The sequence below is a fragment of the Carettochelys insculpta genome, chromosome 18 (assembly GCF_033958435.1).
Source record: "Carettochelys insculpta isolate YL-2023 chromosome 18, ASM3395843v1, whole genome shotgun sequence".
Lineage (NCBI taxonomy): Eukaryota > Metazoa > Chordata > Testudines > Carettochelyidae > Carettochelys > Carettochelys insculpta.
Genome location: NC_134154.1, coordinates 19,991,774 through 20,012,500, shown reverse-complemented (window position 1 = coordinate 20,012,500; position 20,727 = coordinate 19,991,774). Strand labels below are relative to the sequence as shown.

Below are 20,727 nucleotides of genomic sequence, written 5' to 3'. Positions count from 1 at the left end.
ATTTAAAGTACAGATTGAACCTCTCTAGTCTGGCACTTTCTTGTCTGGCAACATCCATAATCCATCATGATTTTAGATAGACAGACGACCACATACCATGGATGTGGCCAAGTTTCCTATGGTTCCATAAAATTTGTTTACAGCCACAATTCCTGGCTCTTGGTGTTCTGTGCAGTTATTTAGTTTTAATTTACCCCTAAATGTGCTGTAAGCAGTGGAAGTGTTGGTAATGCTGCCAGACACTTTTGACCTCCTGTGGTTCGGCAGAGTGTCTCGTTCAACACTGATTAGGGCCCAGGAGTACTGGACTAGAGAGGCTTAACCTGTATATCAAATTCTGTTCATAGCATTTAAACCCCACATAATACCTATCTCAGTTTAAGCATTAGCCCTGTAGCATATTTAGAGCTTTAAAATACATCTCAAATACCTATAGGTATTTTTGTAATGACATTGTTTTGAGAGTTGGAGCAATTTTGAGTCTCCTTGAGATCAATTGTGCTATGGCAACTGCTCTGACTTGTGTTCAAGGGTTCAGTTCTTAGTATCAGCAGCATTTTTTTGTTTGTATTTCACATTGTAATGGTTTAACTTTATCATAATGTATATTAATCTACCAATCTACTTTTCCTCCCTCCAAAACTCTAGGACTTGAGATATCGGCTGGTTTTCAGGAACTGTCATTAGCAGACAGGGGTGGACGTCGTCGAGATTTCCATGATCTTGGGGTGAATACACGGCAAGCCATAGAACATGTTAAAGAATCAAAAACAGGTAAGTTGTGGCTTCAAATATAACATTTGCTCACAGAAACATAGTGTAACTATCTGGCATTGGCTTTGTTTCAACAGTTAAACTAGGGTTATTTATATTTCAGTAGCACCTACAAGGGCATATCTGGGACCAGGACTTGATTTGTATTAGGCATGCTGCAAGAGATGGGGGAGAAACAGTAGAATAAACTGGCCTTGCTCTAAAGAGTTGTTTGAAATTTTAAATGTTTCAGCCGGAAGAAGGCATTGTTCCTTTGAAGATATTTCTGTTGTCCATTACATATTTTCATTGCACATTTGTTGAGTTTCTCTTAGTTTAAAAACTTGACAGCTATTTATTGCAAATTGAATCATTAAGACTTGCTCATTAAATTTTTGTCTTGGTCCATGGTCTGTATGATTTCCCGAGGTGGTAGTGCTGAAGCAGTTTTTTTGGTGCTGACAACTCACTACTTAAAACCTGTAAAATTGTTGAAATCCTTTAAATTGGAAAAGCTTATTTTTATAACTATTTTTCTTATTTTAGGTACTTCAGGTACTACAATAAGATTAAGTACGAACCATTTTCGGTTGACATCTCGTCCCCAATGGGCTTTATATCAATACCATATTGACTATAATCCTCAAATGGAAGCCCGTCGTCTTCGCTCAGCTTTACTTTTTCAACATGAACAACTAATTGGGAGGACTCATGCATTTGATGGAACAATATTGTTCTTGCCAAAAAGACTGGAAAATAAGGTGTGTGTATAAAATGGTGCTAGATTCTGTCTGAGTCTTATTTTTGCATAGATCTTTCATTCTGTTTTGTGTGAAAGGAATAAGGTATGAATAGGATTGCTATAAAATATGCAATTTTTAATTAGGTTGAATTTCCAAGAGTTAATTATTTGGCTTAAAGAATGGGAACTGGCGGGTTAATGAAACTCAGATCATAGTAGCCCACACCCAAATTCTGTAAACCTGAATAATCCATTATATCTCCATGGAGATTGAGGTAAAACTTTTCTTCTGACCTGTAATGCCTACAGAATCTTGCCGATACTGGACAGAAAAGCTTGAGGTCTTAAGTCTGTTGCCTATCCATCTTAAAATCCCGGACTTCTAGTAATAAATAAAAACTTAACTACACACAGTTCCAGGCCCCCTTCTTAATCTTCTGAGTGCTGTCATCTTTTGGCTCAGTGGTATAGCCATGACGACACCAGTGCTTCACTTCTGTCTAGTCTGGCAGAAAGAGTAATCTCACCTTCGCTGGCACTGACTGTCCTGATGCTCCTGGAGATAGTCAAAGGCATAGTCAATACTATTTGGTTGTTTCTGTCTCTGTCATTATTGATGGTTTTTTCTGAGTACTGTTGATACCACTGGCAGGTACGGTAGTAAGGTCTTGACTCCCTGACCTGAACTGCTTTTTTTTTTTTTAGCTTAGCTTCCTTGGTGATAGCCAGCAGAAGTGGTACACTCCTCCTTAGTTAAACGAGTACTTTTATTTATGGGTACTCACTTAAATGAGGGACACACATACCTCCCATAGTTCACTTGACAAGTGGACTCCCCTCCCCACTAATACAAGCCTAACCCCCTCCCTGCGGCTCCAAACCCTTGTAGTCTGACCCTTCCACCAGCCCTGCAGTCCCAACCCCCTGGAGCCTGACTCCCCTACTGGCCCCTCGGCCCCAAACTGCATCAGCCAGATCCCTGCTGGCCCCACAGCCTGACTGTCCTGTGGCCCCAAACTACAGCAGCCTGAACACCCCGTGGCTCCAAACTGCAGCAACCTGAAACCCCCTGCCAGCTCCACAGTCTGAACGTGCCCCCTGCCCCCCGCCAGCCTAGTGGTACCAAACTGTGGCAGCCAGACCCCCCTGCAGCCTGACCCCCATGCTGGCCCCACAGTCCCAAACTGCGGTAGCCTGACACCCCTCTGGCCCCAAACTGTGGCAGCCTGAGCCCCCCAAGCCAGCCCTGTGGCCCCAAACCACGGCAGCCTGAACACCCTGCGGCCCCACAGCCTGAAACAACGCCCCCCCCCCCCCCCATCCACTGGCCCTGCAATCCCAAACTCCAGTAGCCTTAACTGCTCCGCCAGCCCCACAGACCTAAAGCACTGCAGCCTGAACCACCCTGCCAGCCCCGCACACCCCAAACCGCGGTAGCCTTAACCCCCGCCCATTGGCCCCACAGACCGAAAGCATGACAGCCTGAACCCACCACCCTGCCCACCCCATGGTTCCAACCTGCCACCAGATTTTCACCCTCCCTCCTGCTCATGGCCCCAAACTGCCCCCAGCCTTTAACCTTCCCCAAAACCACCCACCCCACCCAACCCAAGGTTCACTTACCTTTCAAAAACAACACCACCCGCTGCCACTCCTTCTCTGAGTTAGGAGCAGTAGGAACCAATCAGAGACTTTTACATGTATTTTTAATGGTAATTTAGTGTCCCTCTTACGAGTTTTTGCCTACAAACAGGAAGTTGGGAACCAGTTTTGCTTGTATAGCGAGGGATGAGTCTGTAGGCTGTGACTCATGAACCACCCAGCAAGGGAGAAATCTCAGGTTATTCCTATAGCTACTCTGGGTACTACACTTCCTTCACCAGAAGATTGTTTATTATTTCTTTTGAGTCAGCCAGGAGCAAAGAAGAATCTTCATTACCATACTTGGGCTATAGACACTCATTTCTTATAATTCCTGGGTGAGATTTCAGCGTGGAGTTCTAGCATTTTAGGCATAGATCTCATTTTAGGCATATTCTTCCATGGAGTCCATCCTGCTGGGATCCAGTGCCTCCCTACTTACCTTGATTTTATTGGATACTCTGTAGCATTCCCTATCCCTCCTGAACAATCTCAGCAATGCATCTCAAGGTTTGGTGGCCTCAACTTCAGCCTTCAAAGGAGGTTCCCTCCACAAAGCTACCTTCTTAGTTTCCAGTTACTGAAGTACAGGTTGAGCATGAGCAAGATGACCAGCACGAGATGCAACTCCGTTTATTAATCTTTGTGATTGTATGAAGAGTTGGGCTGATCCTGATTCCTCCCTGTCTACAAACTACAAAGCAATCTAGGAATTGATGGAGAGAAACTACAGCATTAGAGCCATTTCTGAGGGTCATTCAGGAGAATGCTCGCAGAGTCCTAGATGTTTCCATCTTCTGTCTAAGGTCAAGTGGTGCACCCTAAGTGTTAGGGGCTGCAGGATCCCACCAATATATGGAAAAGTCTCTCCTCTCTAGCATCCACCCTGAGTAAGGCTAACTGTTGCTATCAAGTTCTGGAACAAGGGTTCAAACAGTGCTTTTCCTGTGCTGGCGTCCCACATTGTAATGGTAGACAAGACAGGGTGAGCAAAAATCTGCTTCCAGTGGTGAATGCAGAAACAGTTTGCTTTGAGGCAACTTACTTGACAAAGATTGCTGGTTATCAGATAATTGTTGCAAAATAAGCTTTTATTAAGTGGAGTGCTCTCTATTCACTGAAACTGTCAATTGAGCTAATTAAAGAACTCAAATCTGTTGTGACAAAAGGGTTAGCTTTCTCCAGTCCATTGAAAGCTGTTCTGGAGACAAGTAGCCTAGTTTGTGGGCACAGCCATTGTAATGAGAAGGTCTTTGCAGCAGGCACCTTGGCCATCCCTAAGAAAGTGGAGATAACTACTAAGCAACTTCCCTTCAAGTCTTCTTAGTGGTAAACTTGCACATCCTTAAGGACTCGTGTAATCTGAATATATTTGTGTGTTATGTACTTTCACTCAAAGGAAAGCCATATAGGACTCTACTTTACCACTAAACGCTGTCTTATGCACCAAGTCAGCATGAATAGGCAAGTAAGAGGCATAAGTTCCCAAACCAGATTTAGTTGTGTTCCTGCCTCAGCAATCTCTAATCAGCAACAATCATCTAAACGACAAGAGCAGAGTTCCAGTTATTCAAAACCTATTTGGGAAGCAGTTGAACCATTTCTGCAATGTTTGGAGTACCTCTGCCTCAAGTCACTGGATTCTAGAAGCGGAATTGGCATACACCTGCAATTTCAGCCTCTGCCCTTTGCCATACATATTCAGGGACCTCCATTCACCAGATTGCATTGTTTCAAAAATCCAGGCTCTTCTCAGTTTTGCTGTTGTTGAGGTGCGTTCTCCACACCCCAGGGAAAAGGGATTTTATTTTTGCAATTTCCTAATCTTTATAAAAGAAAGGATGGTTAAGGTGCATCCTAGATCTAAGAGACCTGAACATCTTAATTAAAAAAAAAAAAAAAAATCAGGATGATGTTGGAGTCCACTCTCTCAACCTGAATGACTGGCATGCTGCTCTCAGTCTTTAGGATGCTTATTTTCATGTGGGCATTCTGCCCTGCCAGAGACAATACCTTAGATTTACATTGGGGGGAATATCATTACCTATATACATTTTTACCATTTGAGATCTTTAGCACCAAGTTTTTGCTAAGTGCTTAGCTTTACTAGCAGCTTATCTAAGGTGCATGAGAATCCAGGAATCCCCTTATCTGGATGACTAGTTAATTCTTCTGTCATCAAGTCACAGGGAACACTTGAAAGAGCCAGTGACTTCAGGGACACTTGGATCTGAAAATAAAAAGGAACAAACCCCTTTTACAGATTGACACTAACGCAGATAATTGAATTCATCAGCGCTTTTTGCAACTTAACTGCAACCACTTATTTTCCTCAGGGGAGAGATTGTTTCTTCATCTCCCTTGTATGGTAGACTCCAGTCTCATTTTAAAAACAATCAAAATGTGGGTTCCTTGAGTATATGTGACATCTTGCACGTATGACACCAAATGCCAGTCTGCACCTGCGGTGTGTGCAAAGCAGGTTGAAGTCTGTTATCCAAGCAGATAGTCTTTGAACATGCTAATTCACGTGCTGGTGCAAGTGTTATTAAACTGGTCAGTGAGTCAAAGATGGGAACAGGTGAGAAGGTACCCTTTTTAACCTCTATATTTACCATTAAAGACAGTAGTAGTAGACACTTCCTGCACAAGTTGGGGAGCACATCTGGACTGAGTATGGCTTTTTCAGTGACCTATTTCTTGTAAACCTCTGGAGAGCGGCAACATGGTAATCTGTTCACGCAGTCTTGAAACACACTGTTTATTCAGGCTTTGGGAACAGATGCCAAATTTGGGATTACTCCCTGTTCAAGTAGTCTCCGAGTAATCATCTCCAGTTTTGAATTGCCACGCAGTAGTTAAAGTGGAATATGCATGTGTTGTGCACATCCATATTCCACAACCTGTTTATCTCCACTACTCAGTCTAATTACATCAGGAATCTGGTGGCAAGGAATAGAGATGGGCTGGAGCAACCTGGTTCTTTTATATCCTTGGTTGGAGGTGTGAGGGTATGCATTTCCAACATTACTGGCTGGAGTGCGTCCACATCAAAAGTGAAATACATATATGCACAACACATCTCTTAAGTACCACAGTCTCTGTACAGGACAGCATTCTGTTTCTTCAGTATGAGGCTGCTTGTAGGCTAAGTACTGCTCCAAGTTTGGCACAAGATGGATGGGTAAGAATAGAATTAGGCAGATGAAAGAAAACAGAATGGGGTAGTCTGACACATTAAGGTGTACTCATGGCAGATTGATAATTCCTAGCTTTTCTCCAAGGATTTAAAGTTTGTCTGATCGTTGTGTTACTTGTTTGAGATTTATAGAGCAGTCCTAGGCGAGGTAAGCATTAAAATTAATAAAATACAGGGCTACATTTTCTAGAGTGCTTTGAAAAATTCAGTCATAGCTTACGATTACATAACCATTTAAAAATATTCTCTTTCTTAGGTTACAGAAGTTTTCAGTCAGACCCGAAATGGAGAGACTGTTAAGATAACTATCACATTGACCAATGAGCTTCCACCTACTTCACCTACATGCCTGCAGTTTTACAACATTATTTTTAGAAGGTTAGCTTACATTTCGTTCGTTTCTTTGGGAATGGGAAAGCTTAGTTTCTAGTTACATGGCAAATTTTTTTTCTATTTATCTGTCATGGCATAAGAAAAATGTTGGTCAGCTATGCAGTATGGGTACTAATCATAGCCTAGTCAGCTACAGTTTGCTGGGTGATTAGGCATGCCATTATGAAATAAGCTGCTTCCATATTCAAGAGCAACAAGTAGTCACAAACGTTAAGACAATAATGGGTGGCAGCCTGCTAGTCTCTGTTCTGCTAAAGGCATTAACTTATTCTTCAAGCCACAGGCAGCAGTGCAGGACCTCTGAAACTGAAATGTGTTTGACCTGGTCTTTGCTCATTTTGCTGCCTTGGGCTTCTTATCTTCATCTGAAGGGGGGACCTGCTGAAGCCACTATCAGGAGGCATGTGACTCAGCCCACAATAGGGGGACTTGTTCTCAAATAATTTTCCTACAAAAACTGAAAGATTAAGTAATACCAAACAGATTGTAAATATTTGTTGAAAGTTCTCCTTGAACATATCAGCATGTTGAATAGTAACAGAGAGTAAGCCGTGCTAGTCTATACACTATCAAACCAAAAAGCAGTCAACTAGCACTTTAAAGACTAGCAAAATAGTTTATTAGGTGAGCTTTTGTGGGACAGACCCACTTCTTCAGACCAGAACAGACTCAATATTGAGTCTGTTCTGGTCTGGCTGTGGTCTGAAGAAGTGGGTCTGTCCCACGAAAGCTCACCTAATAAACTATTTTGCTAGTCTTTAAAGTGCTAGTTGACTGCTTTTTGTTTTCATATCAGCATGTTAGTTTTAGCTTAATGTAGAAAAAGCAAAACAGAGGACCCGTGTCCCCCCGCCCCCCCCCCCCCAAAAAAAGTGAGTCTGTCCCATGAAAGCTTATCACTGAAATCACAGTAAATCATTTTGTTCATCTTTAAAGTGCTACGTTTCTGCTGTTTTGTTTTGTTGGAGTACAGGCTAACACGGCTATCTCTGTTACTATATAGAAAAAGCAAGGCATTTAATTATAAAGACCTCTACAGTATTTTTGATGTTTTAATAAATTGTATGATGCATTTGTTTGCCAAATACTCATTATTTTCCAACTTCTTTTCAGGCTTTTGAAAATAATGAACTTGCAGCAAATTGGACGTAATTATTACAATCCAAGTGACCCAGTCAGCATCCCCAATCACAGGTTGGAAAATGGGACTTGCTAGAGAGGAATGCTCTTTTGATATTACTTCAATGATTAACCATGTTTTAAAATGATTTTTTCAGCTTGTGTTGAAATCTCTTAGGTACCTAACTTACAGTTCCATCTAATTATGGGTCAGCAATAAGATCTGTGTTCATCTAGAACCATCCTTGTGTTCACTACTTAGGCAGCTGAGTGAAACATAATCTGTGTGTATTTCTAAAGCTCATTTTCAACTGAAATGGAGCCCCTTTGAGTGTTTTCTTACAGTTTTGTACATAGCATCAAAAGATTTAAGATTCTGATAGAAGCAAGACTTGTGTATAAAATTGTAATATTTAAGATATTTATTTTTAAGTTACTTTCACTGGGTGAATTTGGAGTCTTGGGACTGTGTCTTGAGGTATTCCTTGCCGTTACACTTATGTTGCTGAATCACAAAAGTAGTAGTCTTGTATCTTGAATACATCAAATGTGTCTACAAAAACATTTTCCATAGTGAATTCTAGATCTTCTTACTGTTTTCTGTTCCACTACAGAGTGAGCTAGTTTTGGTAAATTTCTAGTAACTTGACACTGGAATATTTGAGTTACAGGTGCCATAGGGCAGTGTTTAAATTGAGAAATGTCTGTTTGATATTTTTAACCTAATTATCTTTAATTTGGGGCTCTATAAATTTAATCATCATCATCTGTAAAACAAACTGGTAACAGTCTTGAATATATTAAAAGTCAATTTCTATTTTAAAATATTTTTTCCCAACAGGTTGATGGTTTGGCCAGGCTTCACTACTTCTATTCTCCAGTATGAGACAAACATCATGCTGTGTACGGATGTGAGCCATAAAGTTCTCCGCAGTGAAACTGTATGGGATTTTATGTACAGCGTGTATAAGCAGGTTGAAGAGCAAAGATTTAGAGAAACCTGTGCTAAGGAACTGATAGGACTAATTGTTCTTACAAAGTAAGGTGACTTTTTTTTTCCTTTTTTTCTGTTAGAAAAAGGTATTAAACTGTCACTAGTGATGCTGTTCTGTAACTGAAGCACAGAGTTTATCAAAGGTATTTGGGTGCCTAGAGATGCAGATGGAGGCCTGATGTGATTTTTCAGATATACATATCTTGCTAGGGTGCTTTTGAAATTTCCCCCCTCAGCAGCTATCTGTATTTTTAGGCACCTAAATACCTTGCAAACTTGATGTTTTAGAAGTTACCTTGGAAAACAAGTTGTCTTTATAATGAAAATCTCCAGATCTTAATTAAAGCAGATGCAGTAGAAATCTAGCTAGATTTTTCAAACAGCTGATTTAATGTTGCTCTACTGTCTGGGGTGGGAAACCTATTTTGGTTTGGGTTCCGCTGAACCACAGAAAAATGTCAGTCGGGCCATATAAAAGAGAGAGGGGAAAAAAGTACAAAACCCTCACTGGGGTGGCCCCTGATTGAGACACCACATTCCGTTCATGCTGCAGTACCACGGGCAGGGGAATGGACAAGGTGGGGACTGAGGTTCAGGCCTTCCCCCACACCAGATTAATTATTTTGGGGACTCAGAGGATAGGACCAAAAATGAGGGGTTCTGTGTGCAGGAGCACTTGCTGGGGGACAGATGTGCGTGAGGGAGGGAGGTGCAAGAGTGGAGTGGAGTGGGGTTGGGTGACCAGGGTGGGAGGTAAGCTGCATAAGTAGGCTGGAGCAGTTAATGGTGGGGAGGTTCAAGAGTAGGCTGGAGGTGAAGGGTCTGGGGCAGGAGGGAAGGTGCGGGACCAGGCAGGGTAGGGTCTGGGTGGGAGGAAGGGTACAAGAACAGGCATGTGGTACGAGTCTTGGCAGGAACAAGGTGCAGAACCAGGGTGAGGGGTTTGGGTGATGAGAGGGGACTTACTGCCTACACTGCCACCACCTTCTCTGACTGGAGAAATATCAGTGCAGAGACACACTCCTTGGGTAGGCTTTTCTCCCACTGCTCCCAGGCTGATTGGTTGGAATTTTATCTGGTCAGCACAGTGGGGGAAGCCTTTCCAGGCAGTGGTACGCCGCCATTCCCCCAGCTGGATGGTGGGAAGGAGGAGCTGTTATACCACTTCCTGTCTACACCAGGCAGAGCCCGCGAGCCAGATCTGGCCTCAGCTTGCCTGACTTTGGCCCACAAAGCTCCATACTCCCAACCCTCCCTGGGCTGGATACTGGGGAGGGGAGTCCAAGCTGGGGGTTCCCCACCCCTGTTGTAGAGCATTTCCTTTTGGTCAAGAACTGGGACCACTTAATTTGATATACAACTTCCTCTTATCATAACTTACATATGAGCAATGTAAGAGTTTGGATGTACAAGGAAAATAGGATGTTCCTGGAATGGGGTTGCGTCTCATGACATCAAACAGAAAAGAGACTGAACCACCAAATTAAGTACAGTTCTCAAAATTGTAGTAACTGAATGAATTTTGAAAGAGACTGAACCAACATGAGCCAGAAAGATAGGATAAACCTGGAACAGGATTGCTTCTCAATAAATTTTACCGAAAAGATATAAGATGGAGAAATTTGAAGCAGTGCTGTCTTTTTGGCACAGCTTAGTCAACGGTTAAGGTTTGAAAACTAGAAGAAATTGTTACTGGAAACTACATTGACTTGGAGCCCTTTTTTGTTAAAGCATAATAAATGGTAAAGTTTGTGGGGATGAACTAAGAAATGGACTTGATGGAATTCCCATTAAAATTTTTCTTAAAAATAAATGGGCAGATTTAAACAATTTTTTTAAAGAAATCTCATAAAAACATACAAACCCTTATTTTTCTTTTTTTTTTTAAGGACGGTCATTTCTGTAAAACATGTACATTTTTCCTTTTACTATCCCAAAAAATACAAAAAACTTGAATTGTGTTAAGGACCCTAGGGTGAATCAGCTAATGCAGTAAGGTCTCGGAGTACGTGAATCCAGGGTACCCGACTCCACTCTCATGCGGCTGACCCCCCAATTCATACAGTAAGCCCTCTCTCAACAGAACGGCTAATTGGAAGCTTGGCAAACAGCGCTGCCTGGTGAACTGGAAGCTCTGTCTGTCGACAGAAGGGCCCTGGAACATCTACACGACTTTTGTTGACAGACCACTCTCCAGAGAGTCTTTGTACCTTAATGGGGAGAGATTTAATGCTGCTGACGGATGTGCTGGGTTTTGTTGATTGAACTGTTGACAAAGTGCATTCTGCCTGTAGATGCATTATATTTTTTCCCGACAAAAGCCCAGTTTTGCCAGGAAAAGTGTCCTGTGTAAGATGTAGCCTTAGTGACCCTAGATGAGAGCGGGTATCCTCATGAAACCTTCCTTATATTAAGCCTAGTTTTCTTTCCCCTCCTTTTTTTTCCTGTGACATAACATATTTTGCAGGGGACAAATGGCTATCAGAAGGCAAGAGGCTAAAAAAGCTGTTTGTCCCCTTCTCAAATTAATGGTTGAACAAAGTTGATAATGTCTGAAATTATTTGTGTATATATAGCAATGTGCTTTCTGACATATTTAATTTTCTGTATATTCCAACATGGGAAACAGTTTTTGAAACTAGTGTATACATTATAACCTGAACATGAAAGTTATTACCAGAAACAAAATAACAGATTTTCTGTTAACATTGTAGGTTACCAGGTGTTTTCTTTAACTTTTTGCATTTCTCTGTAGTACCCAGCCTGTTACCATGCATGTGTGACTATGCTGGTGATGTTACAAAACCTAAAGAATTTTTTAAAATTCTTTTATTCAGGTATAACAACAAAACATACAGAGTTGATGATATTGACTGGGAGTCCAATCCAAAATGCACATTTAAGAAAGCAGATGGTTCAGAAATCAGCTTTGTAGACTACTACAAAATGGTATGAAATAACTCAAATTATTTTCATTCTCCGTATTTGATTTTGTTGGATTTCAGAGCGTTCGTCTGTGGATAGTTATTACTTATTCATTAACATTTGTCAGAAGACTGTGCATGGTAACTTTCTTTAGTTGTTGACATAACCATGCTTCAAAGTGGTTTCTGATTGTTTGTTTGTAATTTTAGAAGTGTCTTTAGTCATAAACCTCAGATCATTATTAACAATTTTAACTGTTGTAAAAATCTGCTAACTATATCCCTGTTAACTAGATACAAAAAATCTGGTTTACCTCCATGTTAAATAGCGTGCCATGAAGTGTTTTAAAAGAGTTAACAGGATTTTTAAAAGGCTTTTTTTCCTTCTCCACAGGTTAACACCCCGCCCCCCTGCTTCACACACCAGCAGTAATAATTTGTCTATAAATGCTTATAACAAAGCAGTCTTCTAGAACTTGAGAGGCTAACCAATTTCTTGTGTCATGAGCTTTTGTGGGTGAAACCCACTTCCTTAGATGGCCTCTCTTCATCTGAGGAAGTGGGTTTCACCCACAAAAGCTCATGACGTAATAAATTTGTTAATCTCCAAGCTGTAGAATGCTTATTTGTGAAGGTACAGTCAAATATGGCTACCTCTGTGCTACATGAATGTAGTGAAACTGATGGACAAAAAGATATTCACGAAATGCACAAAATAAACCAACAAGTGTTTTTGGTAAATGTTTAGCTATAGTAATCAAAGATTCTTTCAAAAGTTTACCACTCAGCATTGACTTAATACAGCTTTGACTTTGTAGAAGAAAAGTGCTCCAATTTTATCTTTTAGTAGTTTAACACAATAGTGTGCTGTATTTGCCCTTTTGGTTTTTTGTCTCTGCTGTTTCTTGATTGCATTCTTATAGTTTCAAATGAGGTAGTTGTGTGTCTGGTCAGTTTATAACTCATGTTCTACTGTATCTGGTATTTCACAATGACAAGAGCTTATCCAACATTCTTCTTTGAGTGGTCCCCGTGGGTGTTCCACAGTAGGTGTCGGGCTCGCCCCGGCGCCGCAGATTGGAAAATTTTTAGCAGTCTGTCGGGTCGCGCATGTGCCGATGCGCACCAGTCCTTCGCGTGCCTTCGGTCACATGCGCGATCTGGTCCCCACCAGTTCCTTCTCAACCGCCAACGACTACAGACGGATTCCACTCCAGCTCCAACGCCTGAGAAAGATAAAACTATCTGTTAATTTTGTTAATCTTGTTAATAGTTATTAGTTTGATAGCTTAGTTAGAATTGTTAAAGTTGTTCCGTTAAATGTAGATATAGTTTAAAAAAAAAAAAAAAAAGCGGGGGGTGGAGAGAGAAGAACGGGGGCGGCCGCCTTAAGCGGTCTGCTATCCTAAAAGCCGCGAACGTTATCTTTTTTCCAGGACTGATTAGCTGTTAAGTGCCCTATTAACATTCAGAGACTTAAATGCCCGGGCCGAGATGTCCTCGCTGGGGTTTAAGAAATGTGCGTCATGCCGCGAGGCCATGCCTGCCTCAGAGGGGCATAGCGAGTGCATTCGTTGCCTCGGGGAGACCCACGTTCCACAAAAGTGTCCTCACTGCTCCAAGCTCATGGCCAGAGCCAGAAAGGACAGGGAAATGAGGCTGAAAATGATTTTATATGATAAGGCCCTCCAACCTGAACCATCAGAGAAGCCCCATAAAGAGGGGCCCTCAGGGTCGCACAAGACGAAGGCGGCTTCCCTAACCTCCTCTGTACAAAAGAAAAGGAAGCTTTCTCCGGCTCAATCCTTGCCGGTAACACGTGCGAGCAGGACGAGCGAAGCACAGGGCTCTGACCTGCGGGCTGCTCAAAGCGGGATGACTCTAGCGCACACGGCTGCGCTGGGGCCTCCAACCATTAAGCAGTCAGCACCGGGGGCGCCGCAGGCTCCAGAATCGGCGGCACTGACTCCCACGGCACCGAGCCCTGCGGTACTGACGGCACCGGAGCAGGGGTACCCGGCACGGGACCCAACGGTGCTGGAGGAAGCTACCCGTGCAGCGCCATGCACGGGGGCACCGAGTGTGGCACCCACAACGGCACCGAGGTCCCCAGCACGGGAGAGGGCGGCGCCTGCTTCGCAGGGACGGGGAAAAGTAAAGGCCAAAACCCAGCACTGCAGCCCATCCCCGGAGGCCACCGTGTTGCCGTTATCGCCTAGCTCTCCCCCAGAAATACATCAGGCAGCAACTCCAATGGCCTGCTTCAGGCCTCCATCCCTGTTCCTTCAACCACTATCCCCCTGACTCAGACAGCCTTCGCCAGTCTCCAGTAGGGAACCCCTATGAATACTATCACAGAGCATCTCCACCACTCTCAGCGTCATCAGAGGTCACGCTCGTCTAGACCCCATGCATACGTTTTCCGATCGTGGTCCAGATCCCCATCACTGGCCCCTTGCCCCTGCTGTTATGGCCGTCCCTACCATACTGAACACTGGCACAGGGGGTCCAGGTCCAGGGGTGGATCCCCCCACACACCTCGCCAACACCCCTTCACACAGTCTCACTCCGTGAGAAGAACACAGCCTTCCCAGGCGGACGTTGGTCCACAGACCCTGAACCTCCCCTCTGAATCCTCAGAAGGGCAAGCATATGAAGAGATCCAGGAATCGGAGGAATTGGAGGTATATCATAGTGACGCCTCTTCGTCCTCCCCAGATGAGGGGACTGTCCCTGGGGATATTTCCCCCCCGGATGACCTTAGGCAATTCCAAGAACTATTCAAGAGAGTAGCACAAACAGAGGACATTCACATAGCGGAGGTGCAGGAGAAAAATCATAAACTCCTGAAAAATTTAAGACCACCGGCTTCATCTAAGATCGCTATCCCACTAGATGAAGCGATTATGGAATCAGCCACCAACATATGGCAGACCCCAGCCTCCACCCCTCCCACAAATAAGAGGGCAGTAAGAAATACTTTGTTCCAGCTAAGGGCATGGAATTCCTGTTTAGCCACCCCCAACCAAATTCACTGGTAGTCGAATCATCACAGCAGAGATCCAAGACACCTCAATATAAATCAGGAGGGTCGGAAAAAGATGTGAGGAAATTAGACATGTTCGGTAGCAAGGTCTATTCCTCCTCTACCTTACTATTCAGAATGGCAAACTATGCAGCACATCTGTCAAACCACAACTTCGACAGTTATTCCAGACTTACTTCCCTCATGGATTTCCTCCCAGAGGATAAGAAACCGGTGCTGAAAGCGATCATCCAAGAGGGCTATGCGGCCTCACGAACAGGAGTCCAGATTGCCCTGGACGTGGCAGACACGGCAGCACGCTGCACAGCCACAGCAGTGGTAATGCGTAGGGAATCGTGGCTCCAGACGTCCGGCATTCCCAGAGATCTGCAAACAAAAATCATGGACCTTCCATTTGATAAACAGAAGTTATTTGCAGATTCAACTGACTTGGTCCTACACTCTAGCAAGGACTCGAGAACCACGCTTAGGACCTTGGGCATACATACTCCTCCATACAGAAGGAAGAAATTTTACCCACAGCAAGGGCTCTACGCTTATCAGCCTCAGCGTACACAATACCAATGGAGCTAAGACCAAGGGCGCCACCACCAGCAGCAACAGTATAGGGCCCCCAGCAGGGTCACACACCCTCGGGGCAAGCCCTGAGACAGCAAGTTTGACGGGTATGTCGAGGGCTGCAATATCAACACCATCCCTCAATACCAATCCCAGCACATGTTCCATCATCGGCTCAAACCGTTCTATTCTCAATGGCAAAACATCACCACAGACAAATGGGTACTGGAGATTATAGCCACGGGATACATGATCCCCTTCCAATCACTACCTCCACTGAAACCGCCCACCCAGCCCTTCTTCAGGGACCCCTCCCATGAGACAAGGTTAAAACAGGAGGTAGACCATCTCATGTTCATAGGGGCGGTGGGGAGAGTTCCAGAACAATTCCAAGGGAAAGGGTTCTACTCACAGTACTTCCTAAGAGAAGAAGACAGGAGGCTGGAGGCCAATCCTGGACCTACGGGACCCTCAACCGGCATCTGCGCAAACAGCGTTTCAGGATGATTACAATTGCCTCCATACTTACGGCATTGGACGATGGAGACTGGTTTGCAGCCCTCTACTTGCAGGACGCATATTTTCATATAACTATTCACCCGGCACACAGACATTTCCTCCGCTTCACAGTAGGCAGGGAGCACTTCCAATACAGAGTTCTTCTGTTCGGTCTCTCTTCGGCGCCCAGAGTGTTCGCCAAAACGTTGGCGGTAGTATCAGCTCTACCTACACAGACAGGGTGTGTTCATTTCTCTGTACCTGGACGACCGCCTACTGAAAGGGGCCTCAAAGGCAGAGGTCCTACGCATGATACACGTCACTACAAACACATTCGCCTCGGGCCTAGTTATCAACCTCTCGAAATCAAAGACTGAGCCTACGCAGAATATAGAGTTCATAGGGGCACACACAGACTCTACTACATTAAGAGTATACTTGCCCGAGGCCCATTTCCGCACCATCAAATCCCTGGTACAAGTGATGACGTACAGCCCCACAGTGCCAATCCCAACATGTCTACAACTGTTGGGGCACATGGCGACCACCATGTTCATGGTACAGAATGCCAGGCTGCATAGGCGGGGCCTACAGCATAGGCTGGTGAGCGTTTACAAACCAATAGTCCATACCATCCACAGGGCAGTATTGCCCACAGCGGAAGTGCGCAGGTCACTGGCATGGTGGGCAGATCCCAAGAACTTACTAGTAGGGGTACCCTTCCACCAACCACAAATAGTGATTTTTCTTACAACAGACGCATCCCACATAGGATGGGGAGTGCATATTGGCAACAAAGTAACTCAGGGGCTATGGTCCCCCACGGAAAAGACATTGTGCATAAACATACTAGAACTCAGAGCAGTGTTCAGTGCGTGCAGACATTTTCAGAAATACCTGCACGGCAAAGTAGTCAGGATAAATACCGACACCACCACCACCATGTTTTATATCCACTGGCAAGGAGGGGCCAGATCCCATGCGCTATGCGCAGAGGCAGTCCGGTTGTGGAACTGGTGCATTGTTAACAATATAACGCTGAAAGCCTCATACCTACCTGGTGTCCACAACGTGAAGGCGGACCAGCTAAGCAGGCGATTTGCGCTCACGCACGAGTGGCAGATCTGTGCCGATCTGCTCTGACAAGTTTTTCAGAAATGGGGGGTTCCCCAAATCTATCTGTTTGCCACTTACAACAACAAACAATGCCCTCAGTACTGCTCCAGAGCAGGCATAGGACAGGGATCCTTGGGGGACGCCTTCACGGTGCCATGGAAGGGCCCCTCTACTCTATGCGTTCCCTCCCATGACACTCATTCACAAGGTTCTAGAGAAAGCCAAAAGAGAGAGAGCATGCATAATACTGATAGTCCCAACCTGGGACTGACAGCAATGGTTTCCTCTGCTTCTGCACATGTCATGCCGCCCGCCACTCCCCCTACTGGTAGTGCCGGACTTTCTCACGCAGGCTCAAGGGTCCATAGTGCACCCACGCCCTCAAAGACTCCACCTACAGGTGTGGCTAATCCATGGCTCAGCTCCTTACAGAGCACATGTTCGGAGGGAGTGAAACACGTCTTGGAGTCCAGTCGAAGGACTTCCACCAGAAGGACTTACACGCAGAAGTGGAAACGATTCATCTACTGGTGCTCTTCCAAGCAGTTGGCTCCTCAGGGCGTCCCTATAACTGCAATTCTAGAATACCTGCTGGAGCTAAAACAAGATGGACTCTCCTTATCCTCTCTAAAGGTCCATCTTGCAGCTATATCAGCGTTTCAACATAAAGAGGAAGGGCCAACCATATTCGCCCATCCTATAGTCACATGGTTCCTAAGCTCATGCATCTGATGAAGTGAGTCTGTGCTCACGAAAGCTCATGCTCAAAACTTCTCTGTTAGTCTATAAGGTGCCACGGGACCCTTCGTTGCTGTTACAGATCCAGACTAACACGGCTACCCCTCTGATACTTGACATGGTTCCTAAAGGGGCTGGTAAACCTGTACCCCCCCTTGGAAACCACTATCGCCGTCATGGGGTTTGGACTTGGCCCTCCACATGGTGTTGGGACCACCCTTTGAACCATTGGCCACGGTACCCCTCAGTCTACTTACCCTGAAAACAACCTTCCTTGTCGCCATCACGTCAGCCCCGCAGGGTGAGCGAACTCGCAGCAATAATGGCAACGCCACCTTGCACAGTATTCTCAGAAGAAGCAGTAGTAGTAGTAGTAGGCATCCTTCTGTCTGCATAGACTATGGATTGCACCCTTTAAAGTTTCAATTGAGGACTTCATTTACAGTGTCTGTTGTGACTATAAAGACCCACACGAGAGTGACAGTCCTTGCTGCATCTCTTGCAGATGTAGTGGGTGTCTGGCAAGTCCTTATTGTGCTTTCTGTGTGCTCGTTTCTCCTCTGCTAGCTGTCTGATCTTCAACTCGCCCTTCTGAAGGCCCTTGTGTAACCCCTGCCTCCATCTGCTGCGGTCGTCTGCTAGATCTTCCCAGTTGTCCAGCTCGATGTCTACCTCTCTGAGGTCTCTCTTGCAGACATCTTTGTAACGCAACTGGGGGTGTCCGGGAGGTCTTTTGCCAGAGGCTAGCTCACCATACAGGATGTCTGTTGGAATCCTTCCATCGTTCATCCTGTGGACGTGGCCAAGCCAGCGGAGTCGACGCTGCCTGAGGAGGGTGTGCATGGTTGGGATTCCAGCTTGCTCGAGGACGACAGTGTTGGTCACTCTGTCCTTCCATGATATTCCAAGGATGCGCCTGAGGCAGCGCAAGTGGAAGATGTTCAGCCTCTTTTCCTGGTGGGCATACAGGGTCCAAGTCTCGCTGCCATAAAGGAGGGTGCTGAGGATGCAGGCTCTCTAGACTTGCATTTTGGTGTGAGTGTACAGCTTGTTGTTATTCCACACTCTCTCGCTGAGTCTGGACAGAGTTGTGGCCGCTTTTCCGATCCTCCTATTTAGCTCAGTGTCCAACAACAGGGTGTTAGTGATGGTGGACCCGAGGTAAACGAACTCGTGGACAACCTCTAAGGTGTAGTTGTCAATGCTGATTGATGGGGATTCAGCAACATCCTGACCGAGTACGTTCGTCGTCTTTAGGCTGATGGTAAGCCCAAAGTCCTTGCACGCTTTGGAGAACCGATCCAGCAGTTTTTGAAGCTGGTCTTCTGTGTGAGACACTACAGCAGCATTGTCTGCGAACAGCATGTCTCTGATGAGGACTTCTCGCACCTTAGACTTCGCTTTCAGCTTTGCAAGGTTAAACAGTTTCCCATTGGATCTTGTGTGCAGCAAGATGCCCTCTGTTGAAGATCCAAAGGCATGCTTCAGGAGGAGTGCGAAGAAGATCCCGAACAATGTCGGAGCAAGCACGCATCCTTGTTTGACGCCGCTCCTGATTCTGAAAGCATCCGATAATGTGCCGTCATATTGGATGGTTCCTCTCATGTCTTCGTGGAACGACTGGATCATCTTCAGTAACCGTGGAGGACAGCCTATCTTGTGGAGCAGTTTGAACAGACCATCCCTGCTGACCAAGTCAAAAGCCTTGGTCAAGTCGATGAAGGCTATGTAGAGTGGCTTTCTCTGCTCCCTGCACTTCTCCTGCAGCTGCCTTAGAGAGAAGACCATATCAACGGTAGACCTCTCTGCGCGGAATCCACACTGCGATTCGGGGTACACCCTCTCAGCAATCTTCTGGAGTCTGCCAAGGATGACGCAAGCGAACAGTTTACCAGTGACGCTTAGGAGGGAGATTCCACAGTAGTTGTTTCAGTTGCTTCTGTCTCCTTTGTTCTTATACAACGTTACAATGTTAGCATCACGCATATCCTGTGGAACCTCACCCTCTTTCCAGCACAGGCACAGTAGCTCATCCAGGGGTTCCAGGAGTGTGTCCGCGGCACATTTGATTACCTCTGTTGGTATACCATCCTCACCAGGGGCCTTTCCAGCTGCAATGCTGTCGATGGCTGTCTTCAGTTCATCCACAGTCGGCTCTTGGTCCAGTTCGTCCATTATTGGTAGGACCTCGACGGCATCGAGGGCTGTGTCAACCACAACATTCTCGTGTGAGTACAGCTCGGAGTAGTGATCAACCCAGCGCTCCATCTGTTTGGCTTTGTCAGCGATGACTTCACCAGATTTGGATTTCAGAGGTGCCATCTTGTTCTGGGTGGGTCCTAATACCTTCTTCATACCCTCGTACATTCCTCTGAGATTACCAAAGTCGGCACAGGTCTGAATGCTGCTGCATAGCTGGAGCCAGTGGTTGTTGGCACAGCACCTGGCTGTCTGCTGTACTATTCTTCTGGCCTCTCCAAGTGCTTGCTGGGTACTCTGGCTTGGTGAGCGTTTGTGCTCCAGGAGTGCAGTGCACTTCTTTTCAATGACTGGAATCATCTAATCAGAGTTAGCTTCGAACCAGTTGTTCGTGTTTCTGGCTCTTCTTCCAAACACTGACGAGGCCGTGTTGTAAACTGTATCCCTCAGATGTTGCCATTTGGATGTCGCATCGACGCCCTCAGGGCCGCTGCGCAGATTTCCCTGGAGGTTATCTTGAATAAGTGTCTGTTAGAACTTAACATACTTGAATTTACTTATGTTGCAGGCCATTCTGTCAGAGGCCAAGAGAGCCTCTAACATTTCTGAAATGTTAGGCAGCTACTGTTTAGTTGAGGTTTCCAGAGCTGTCCTGCATTTGTTAAAACACAGATCGCTGACCTGATCATGAAGTCACTGCTTGTGAGGCACCAGAAGTGGAAGAATACAATTTTACAGTTACTTAGAGGGACAGTAACTGGCTGTTCTTTGGATTGAGTTATCCATTCATAGTCCATGGACTACATT

The 20,727-nt window shown here is 45.1% G+C and overlaps 1 protein-coding gene across 1 annotated transcript in view; it reads left to right on the top strand.

Annotated features, from left to right (window-relative positions):
* PIWIL1 (piwi like RNA-mediated gene silencing 1) overlaps positions 1–20,727 on the top strand; it is an 87,146-nt gene that overhangs the window by 8,458 nt on the left and 57,961 nt on the right. The window contains exons 3-8 of the mRNA XM_075012494.1: positions 649–774; positions 1,300–1,514; positions 6,592–6,713; positions 7,842–7,922; positions 8,689–8,886; positions 11,679–11,790. Of these exons, the coding sequence (XP_074868595.1) occupies positions 649–774; positions 1,300–1,514; positions 6,592–6,713; positions 7,842–7,922; positions 8,689–8,886; positions 11,679–11,790 (854 nt within the window). The remainder of the gene's footprint in view (positions 1–648; positions 775–1,299; positions 1,515–6,591; positions 6,714–7,841; positions 7,923–8,688; positions 8,887–11,678; positions 11,791–20,727) is intronic.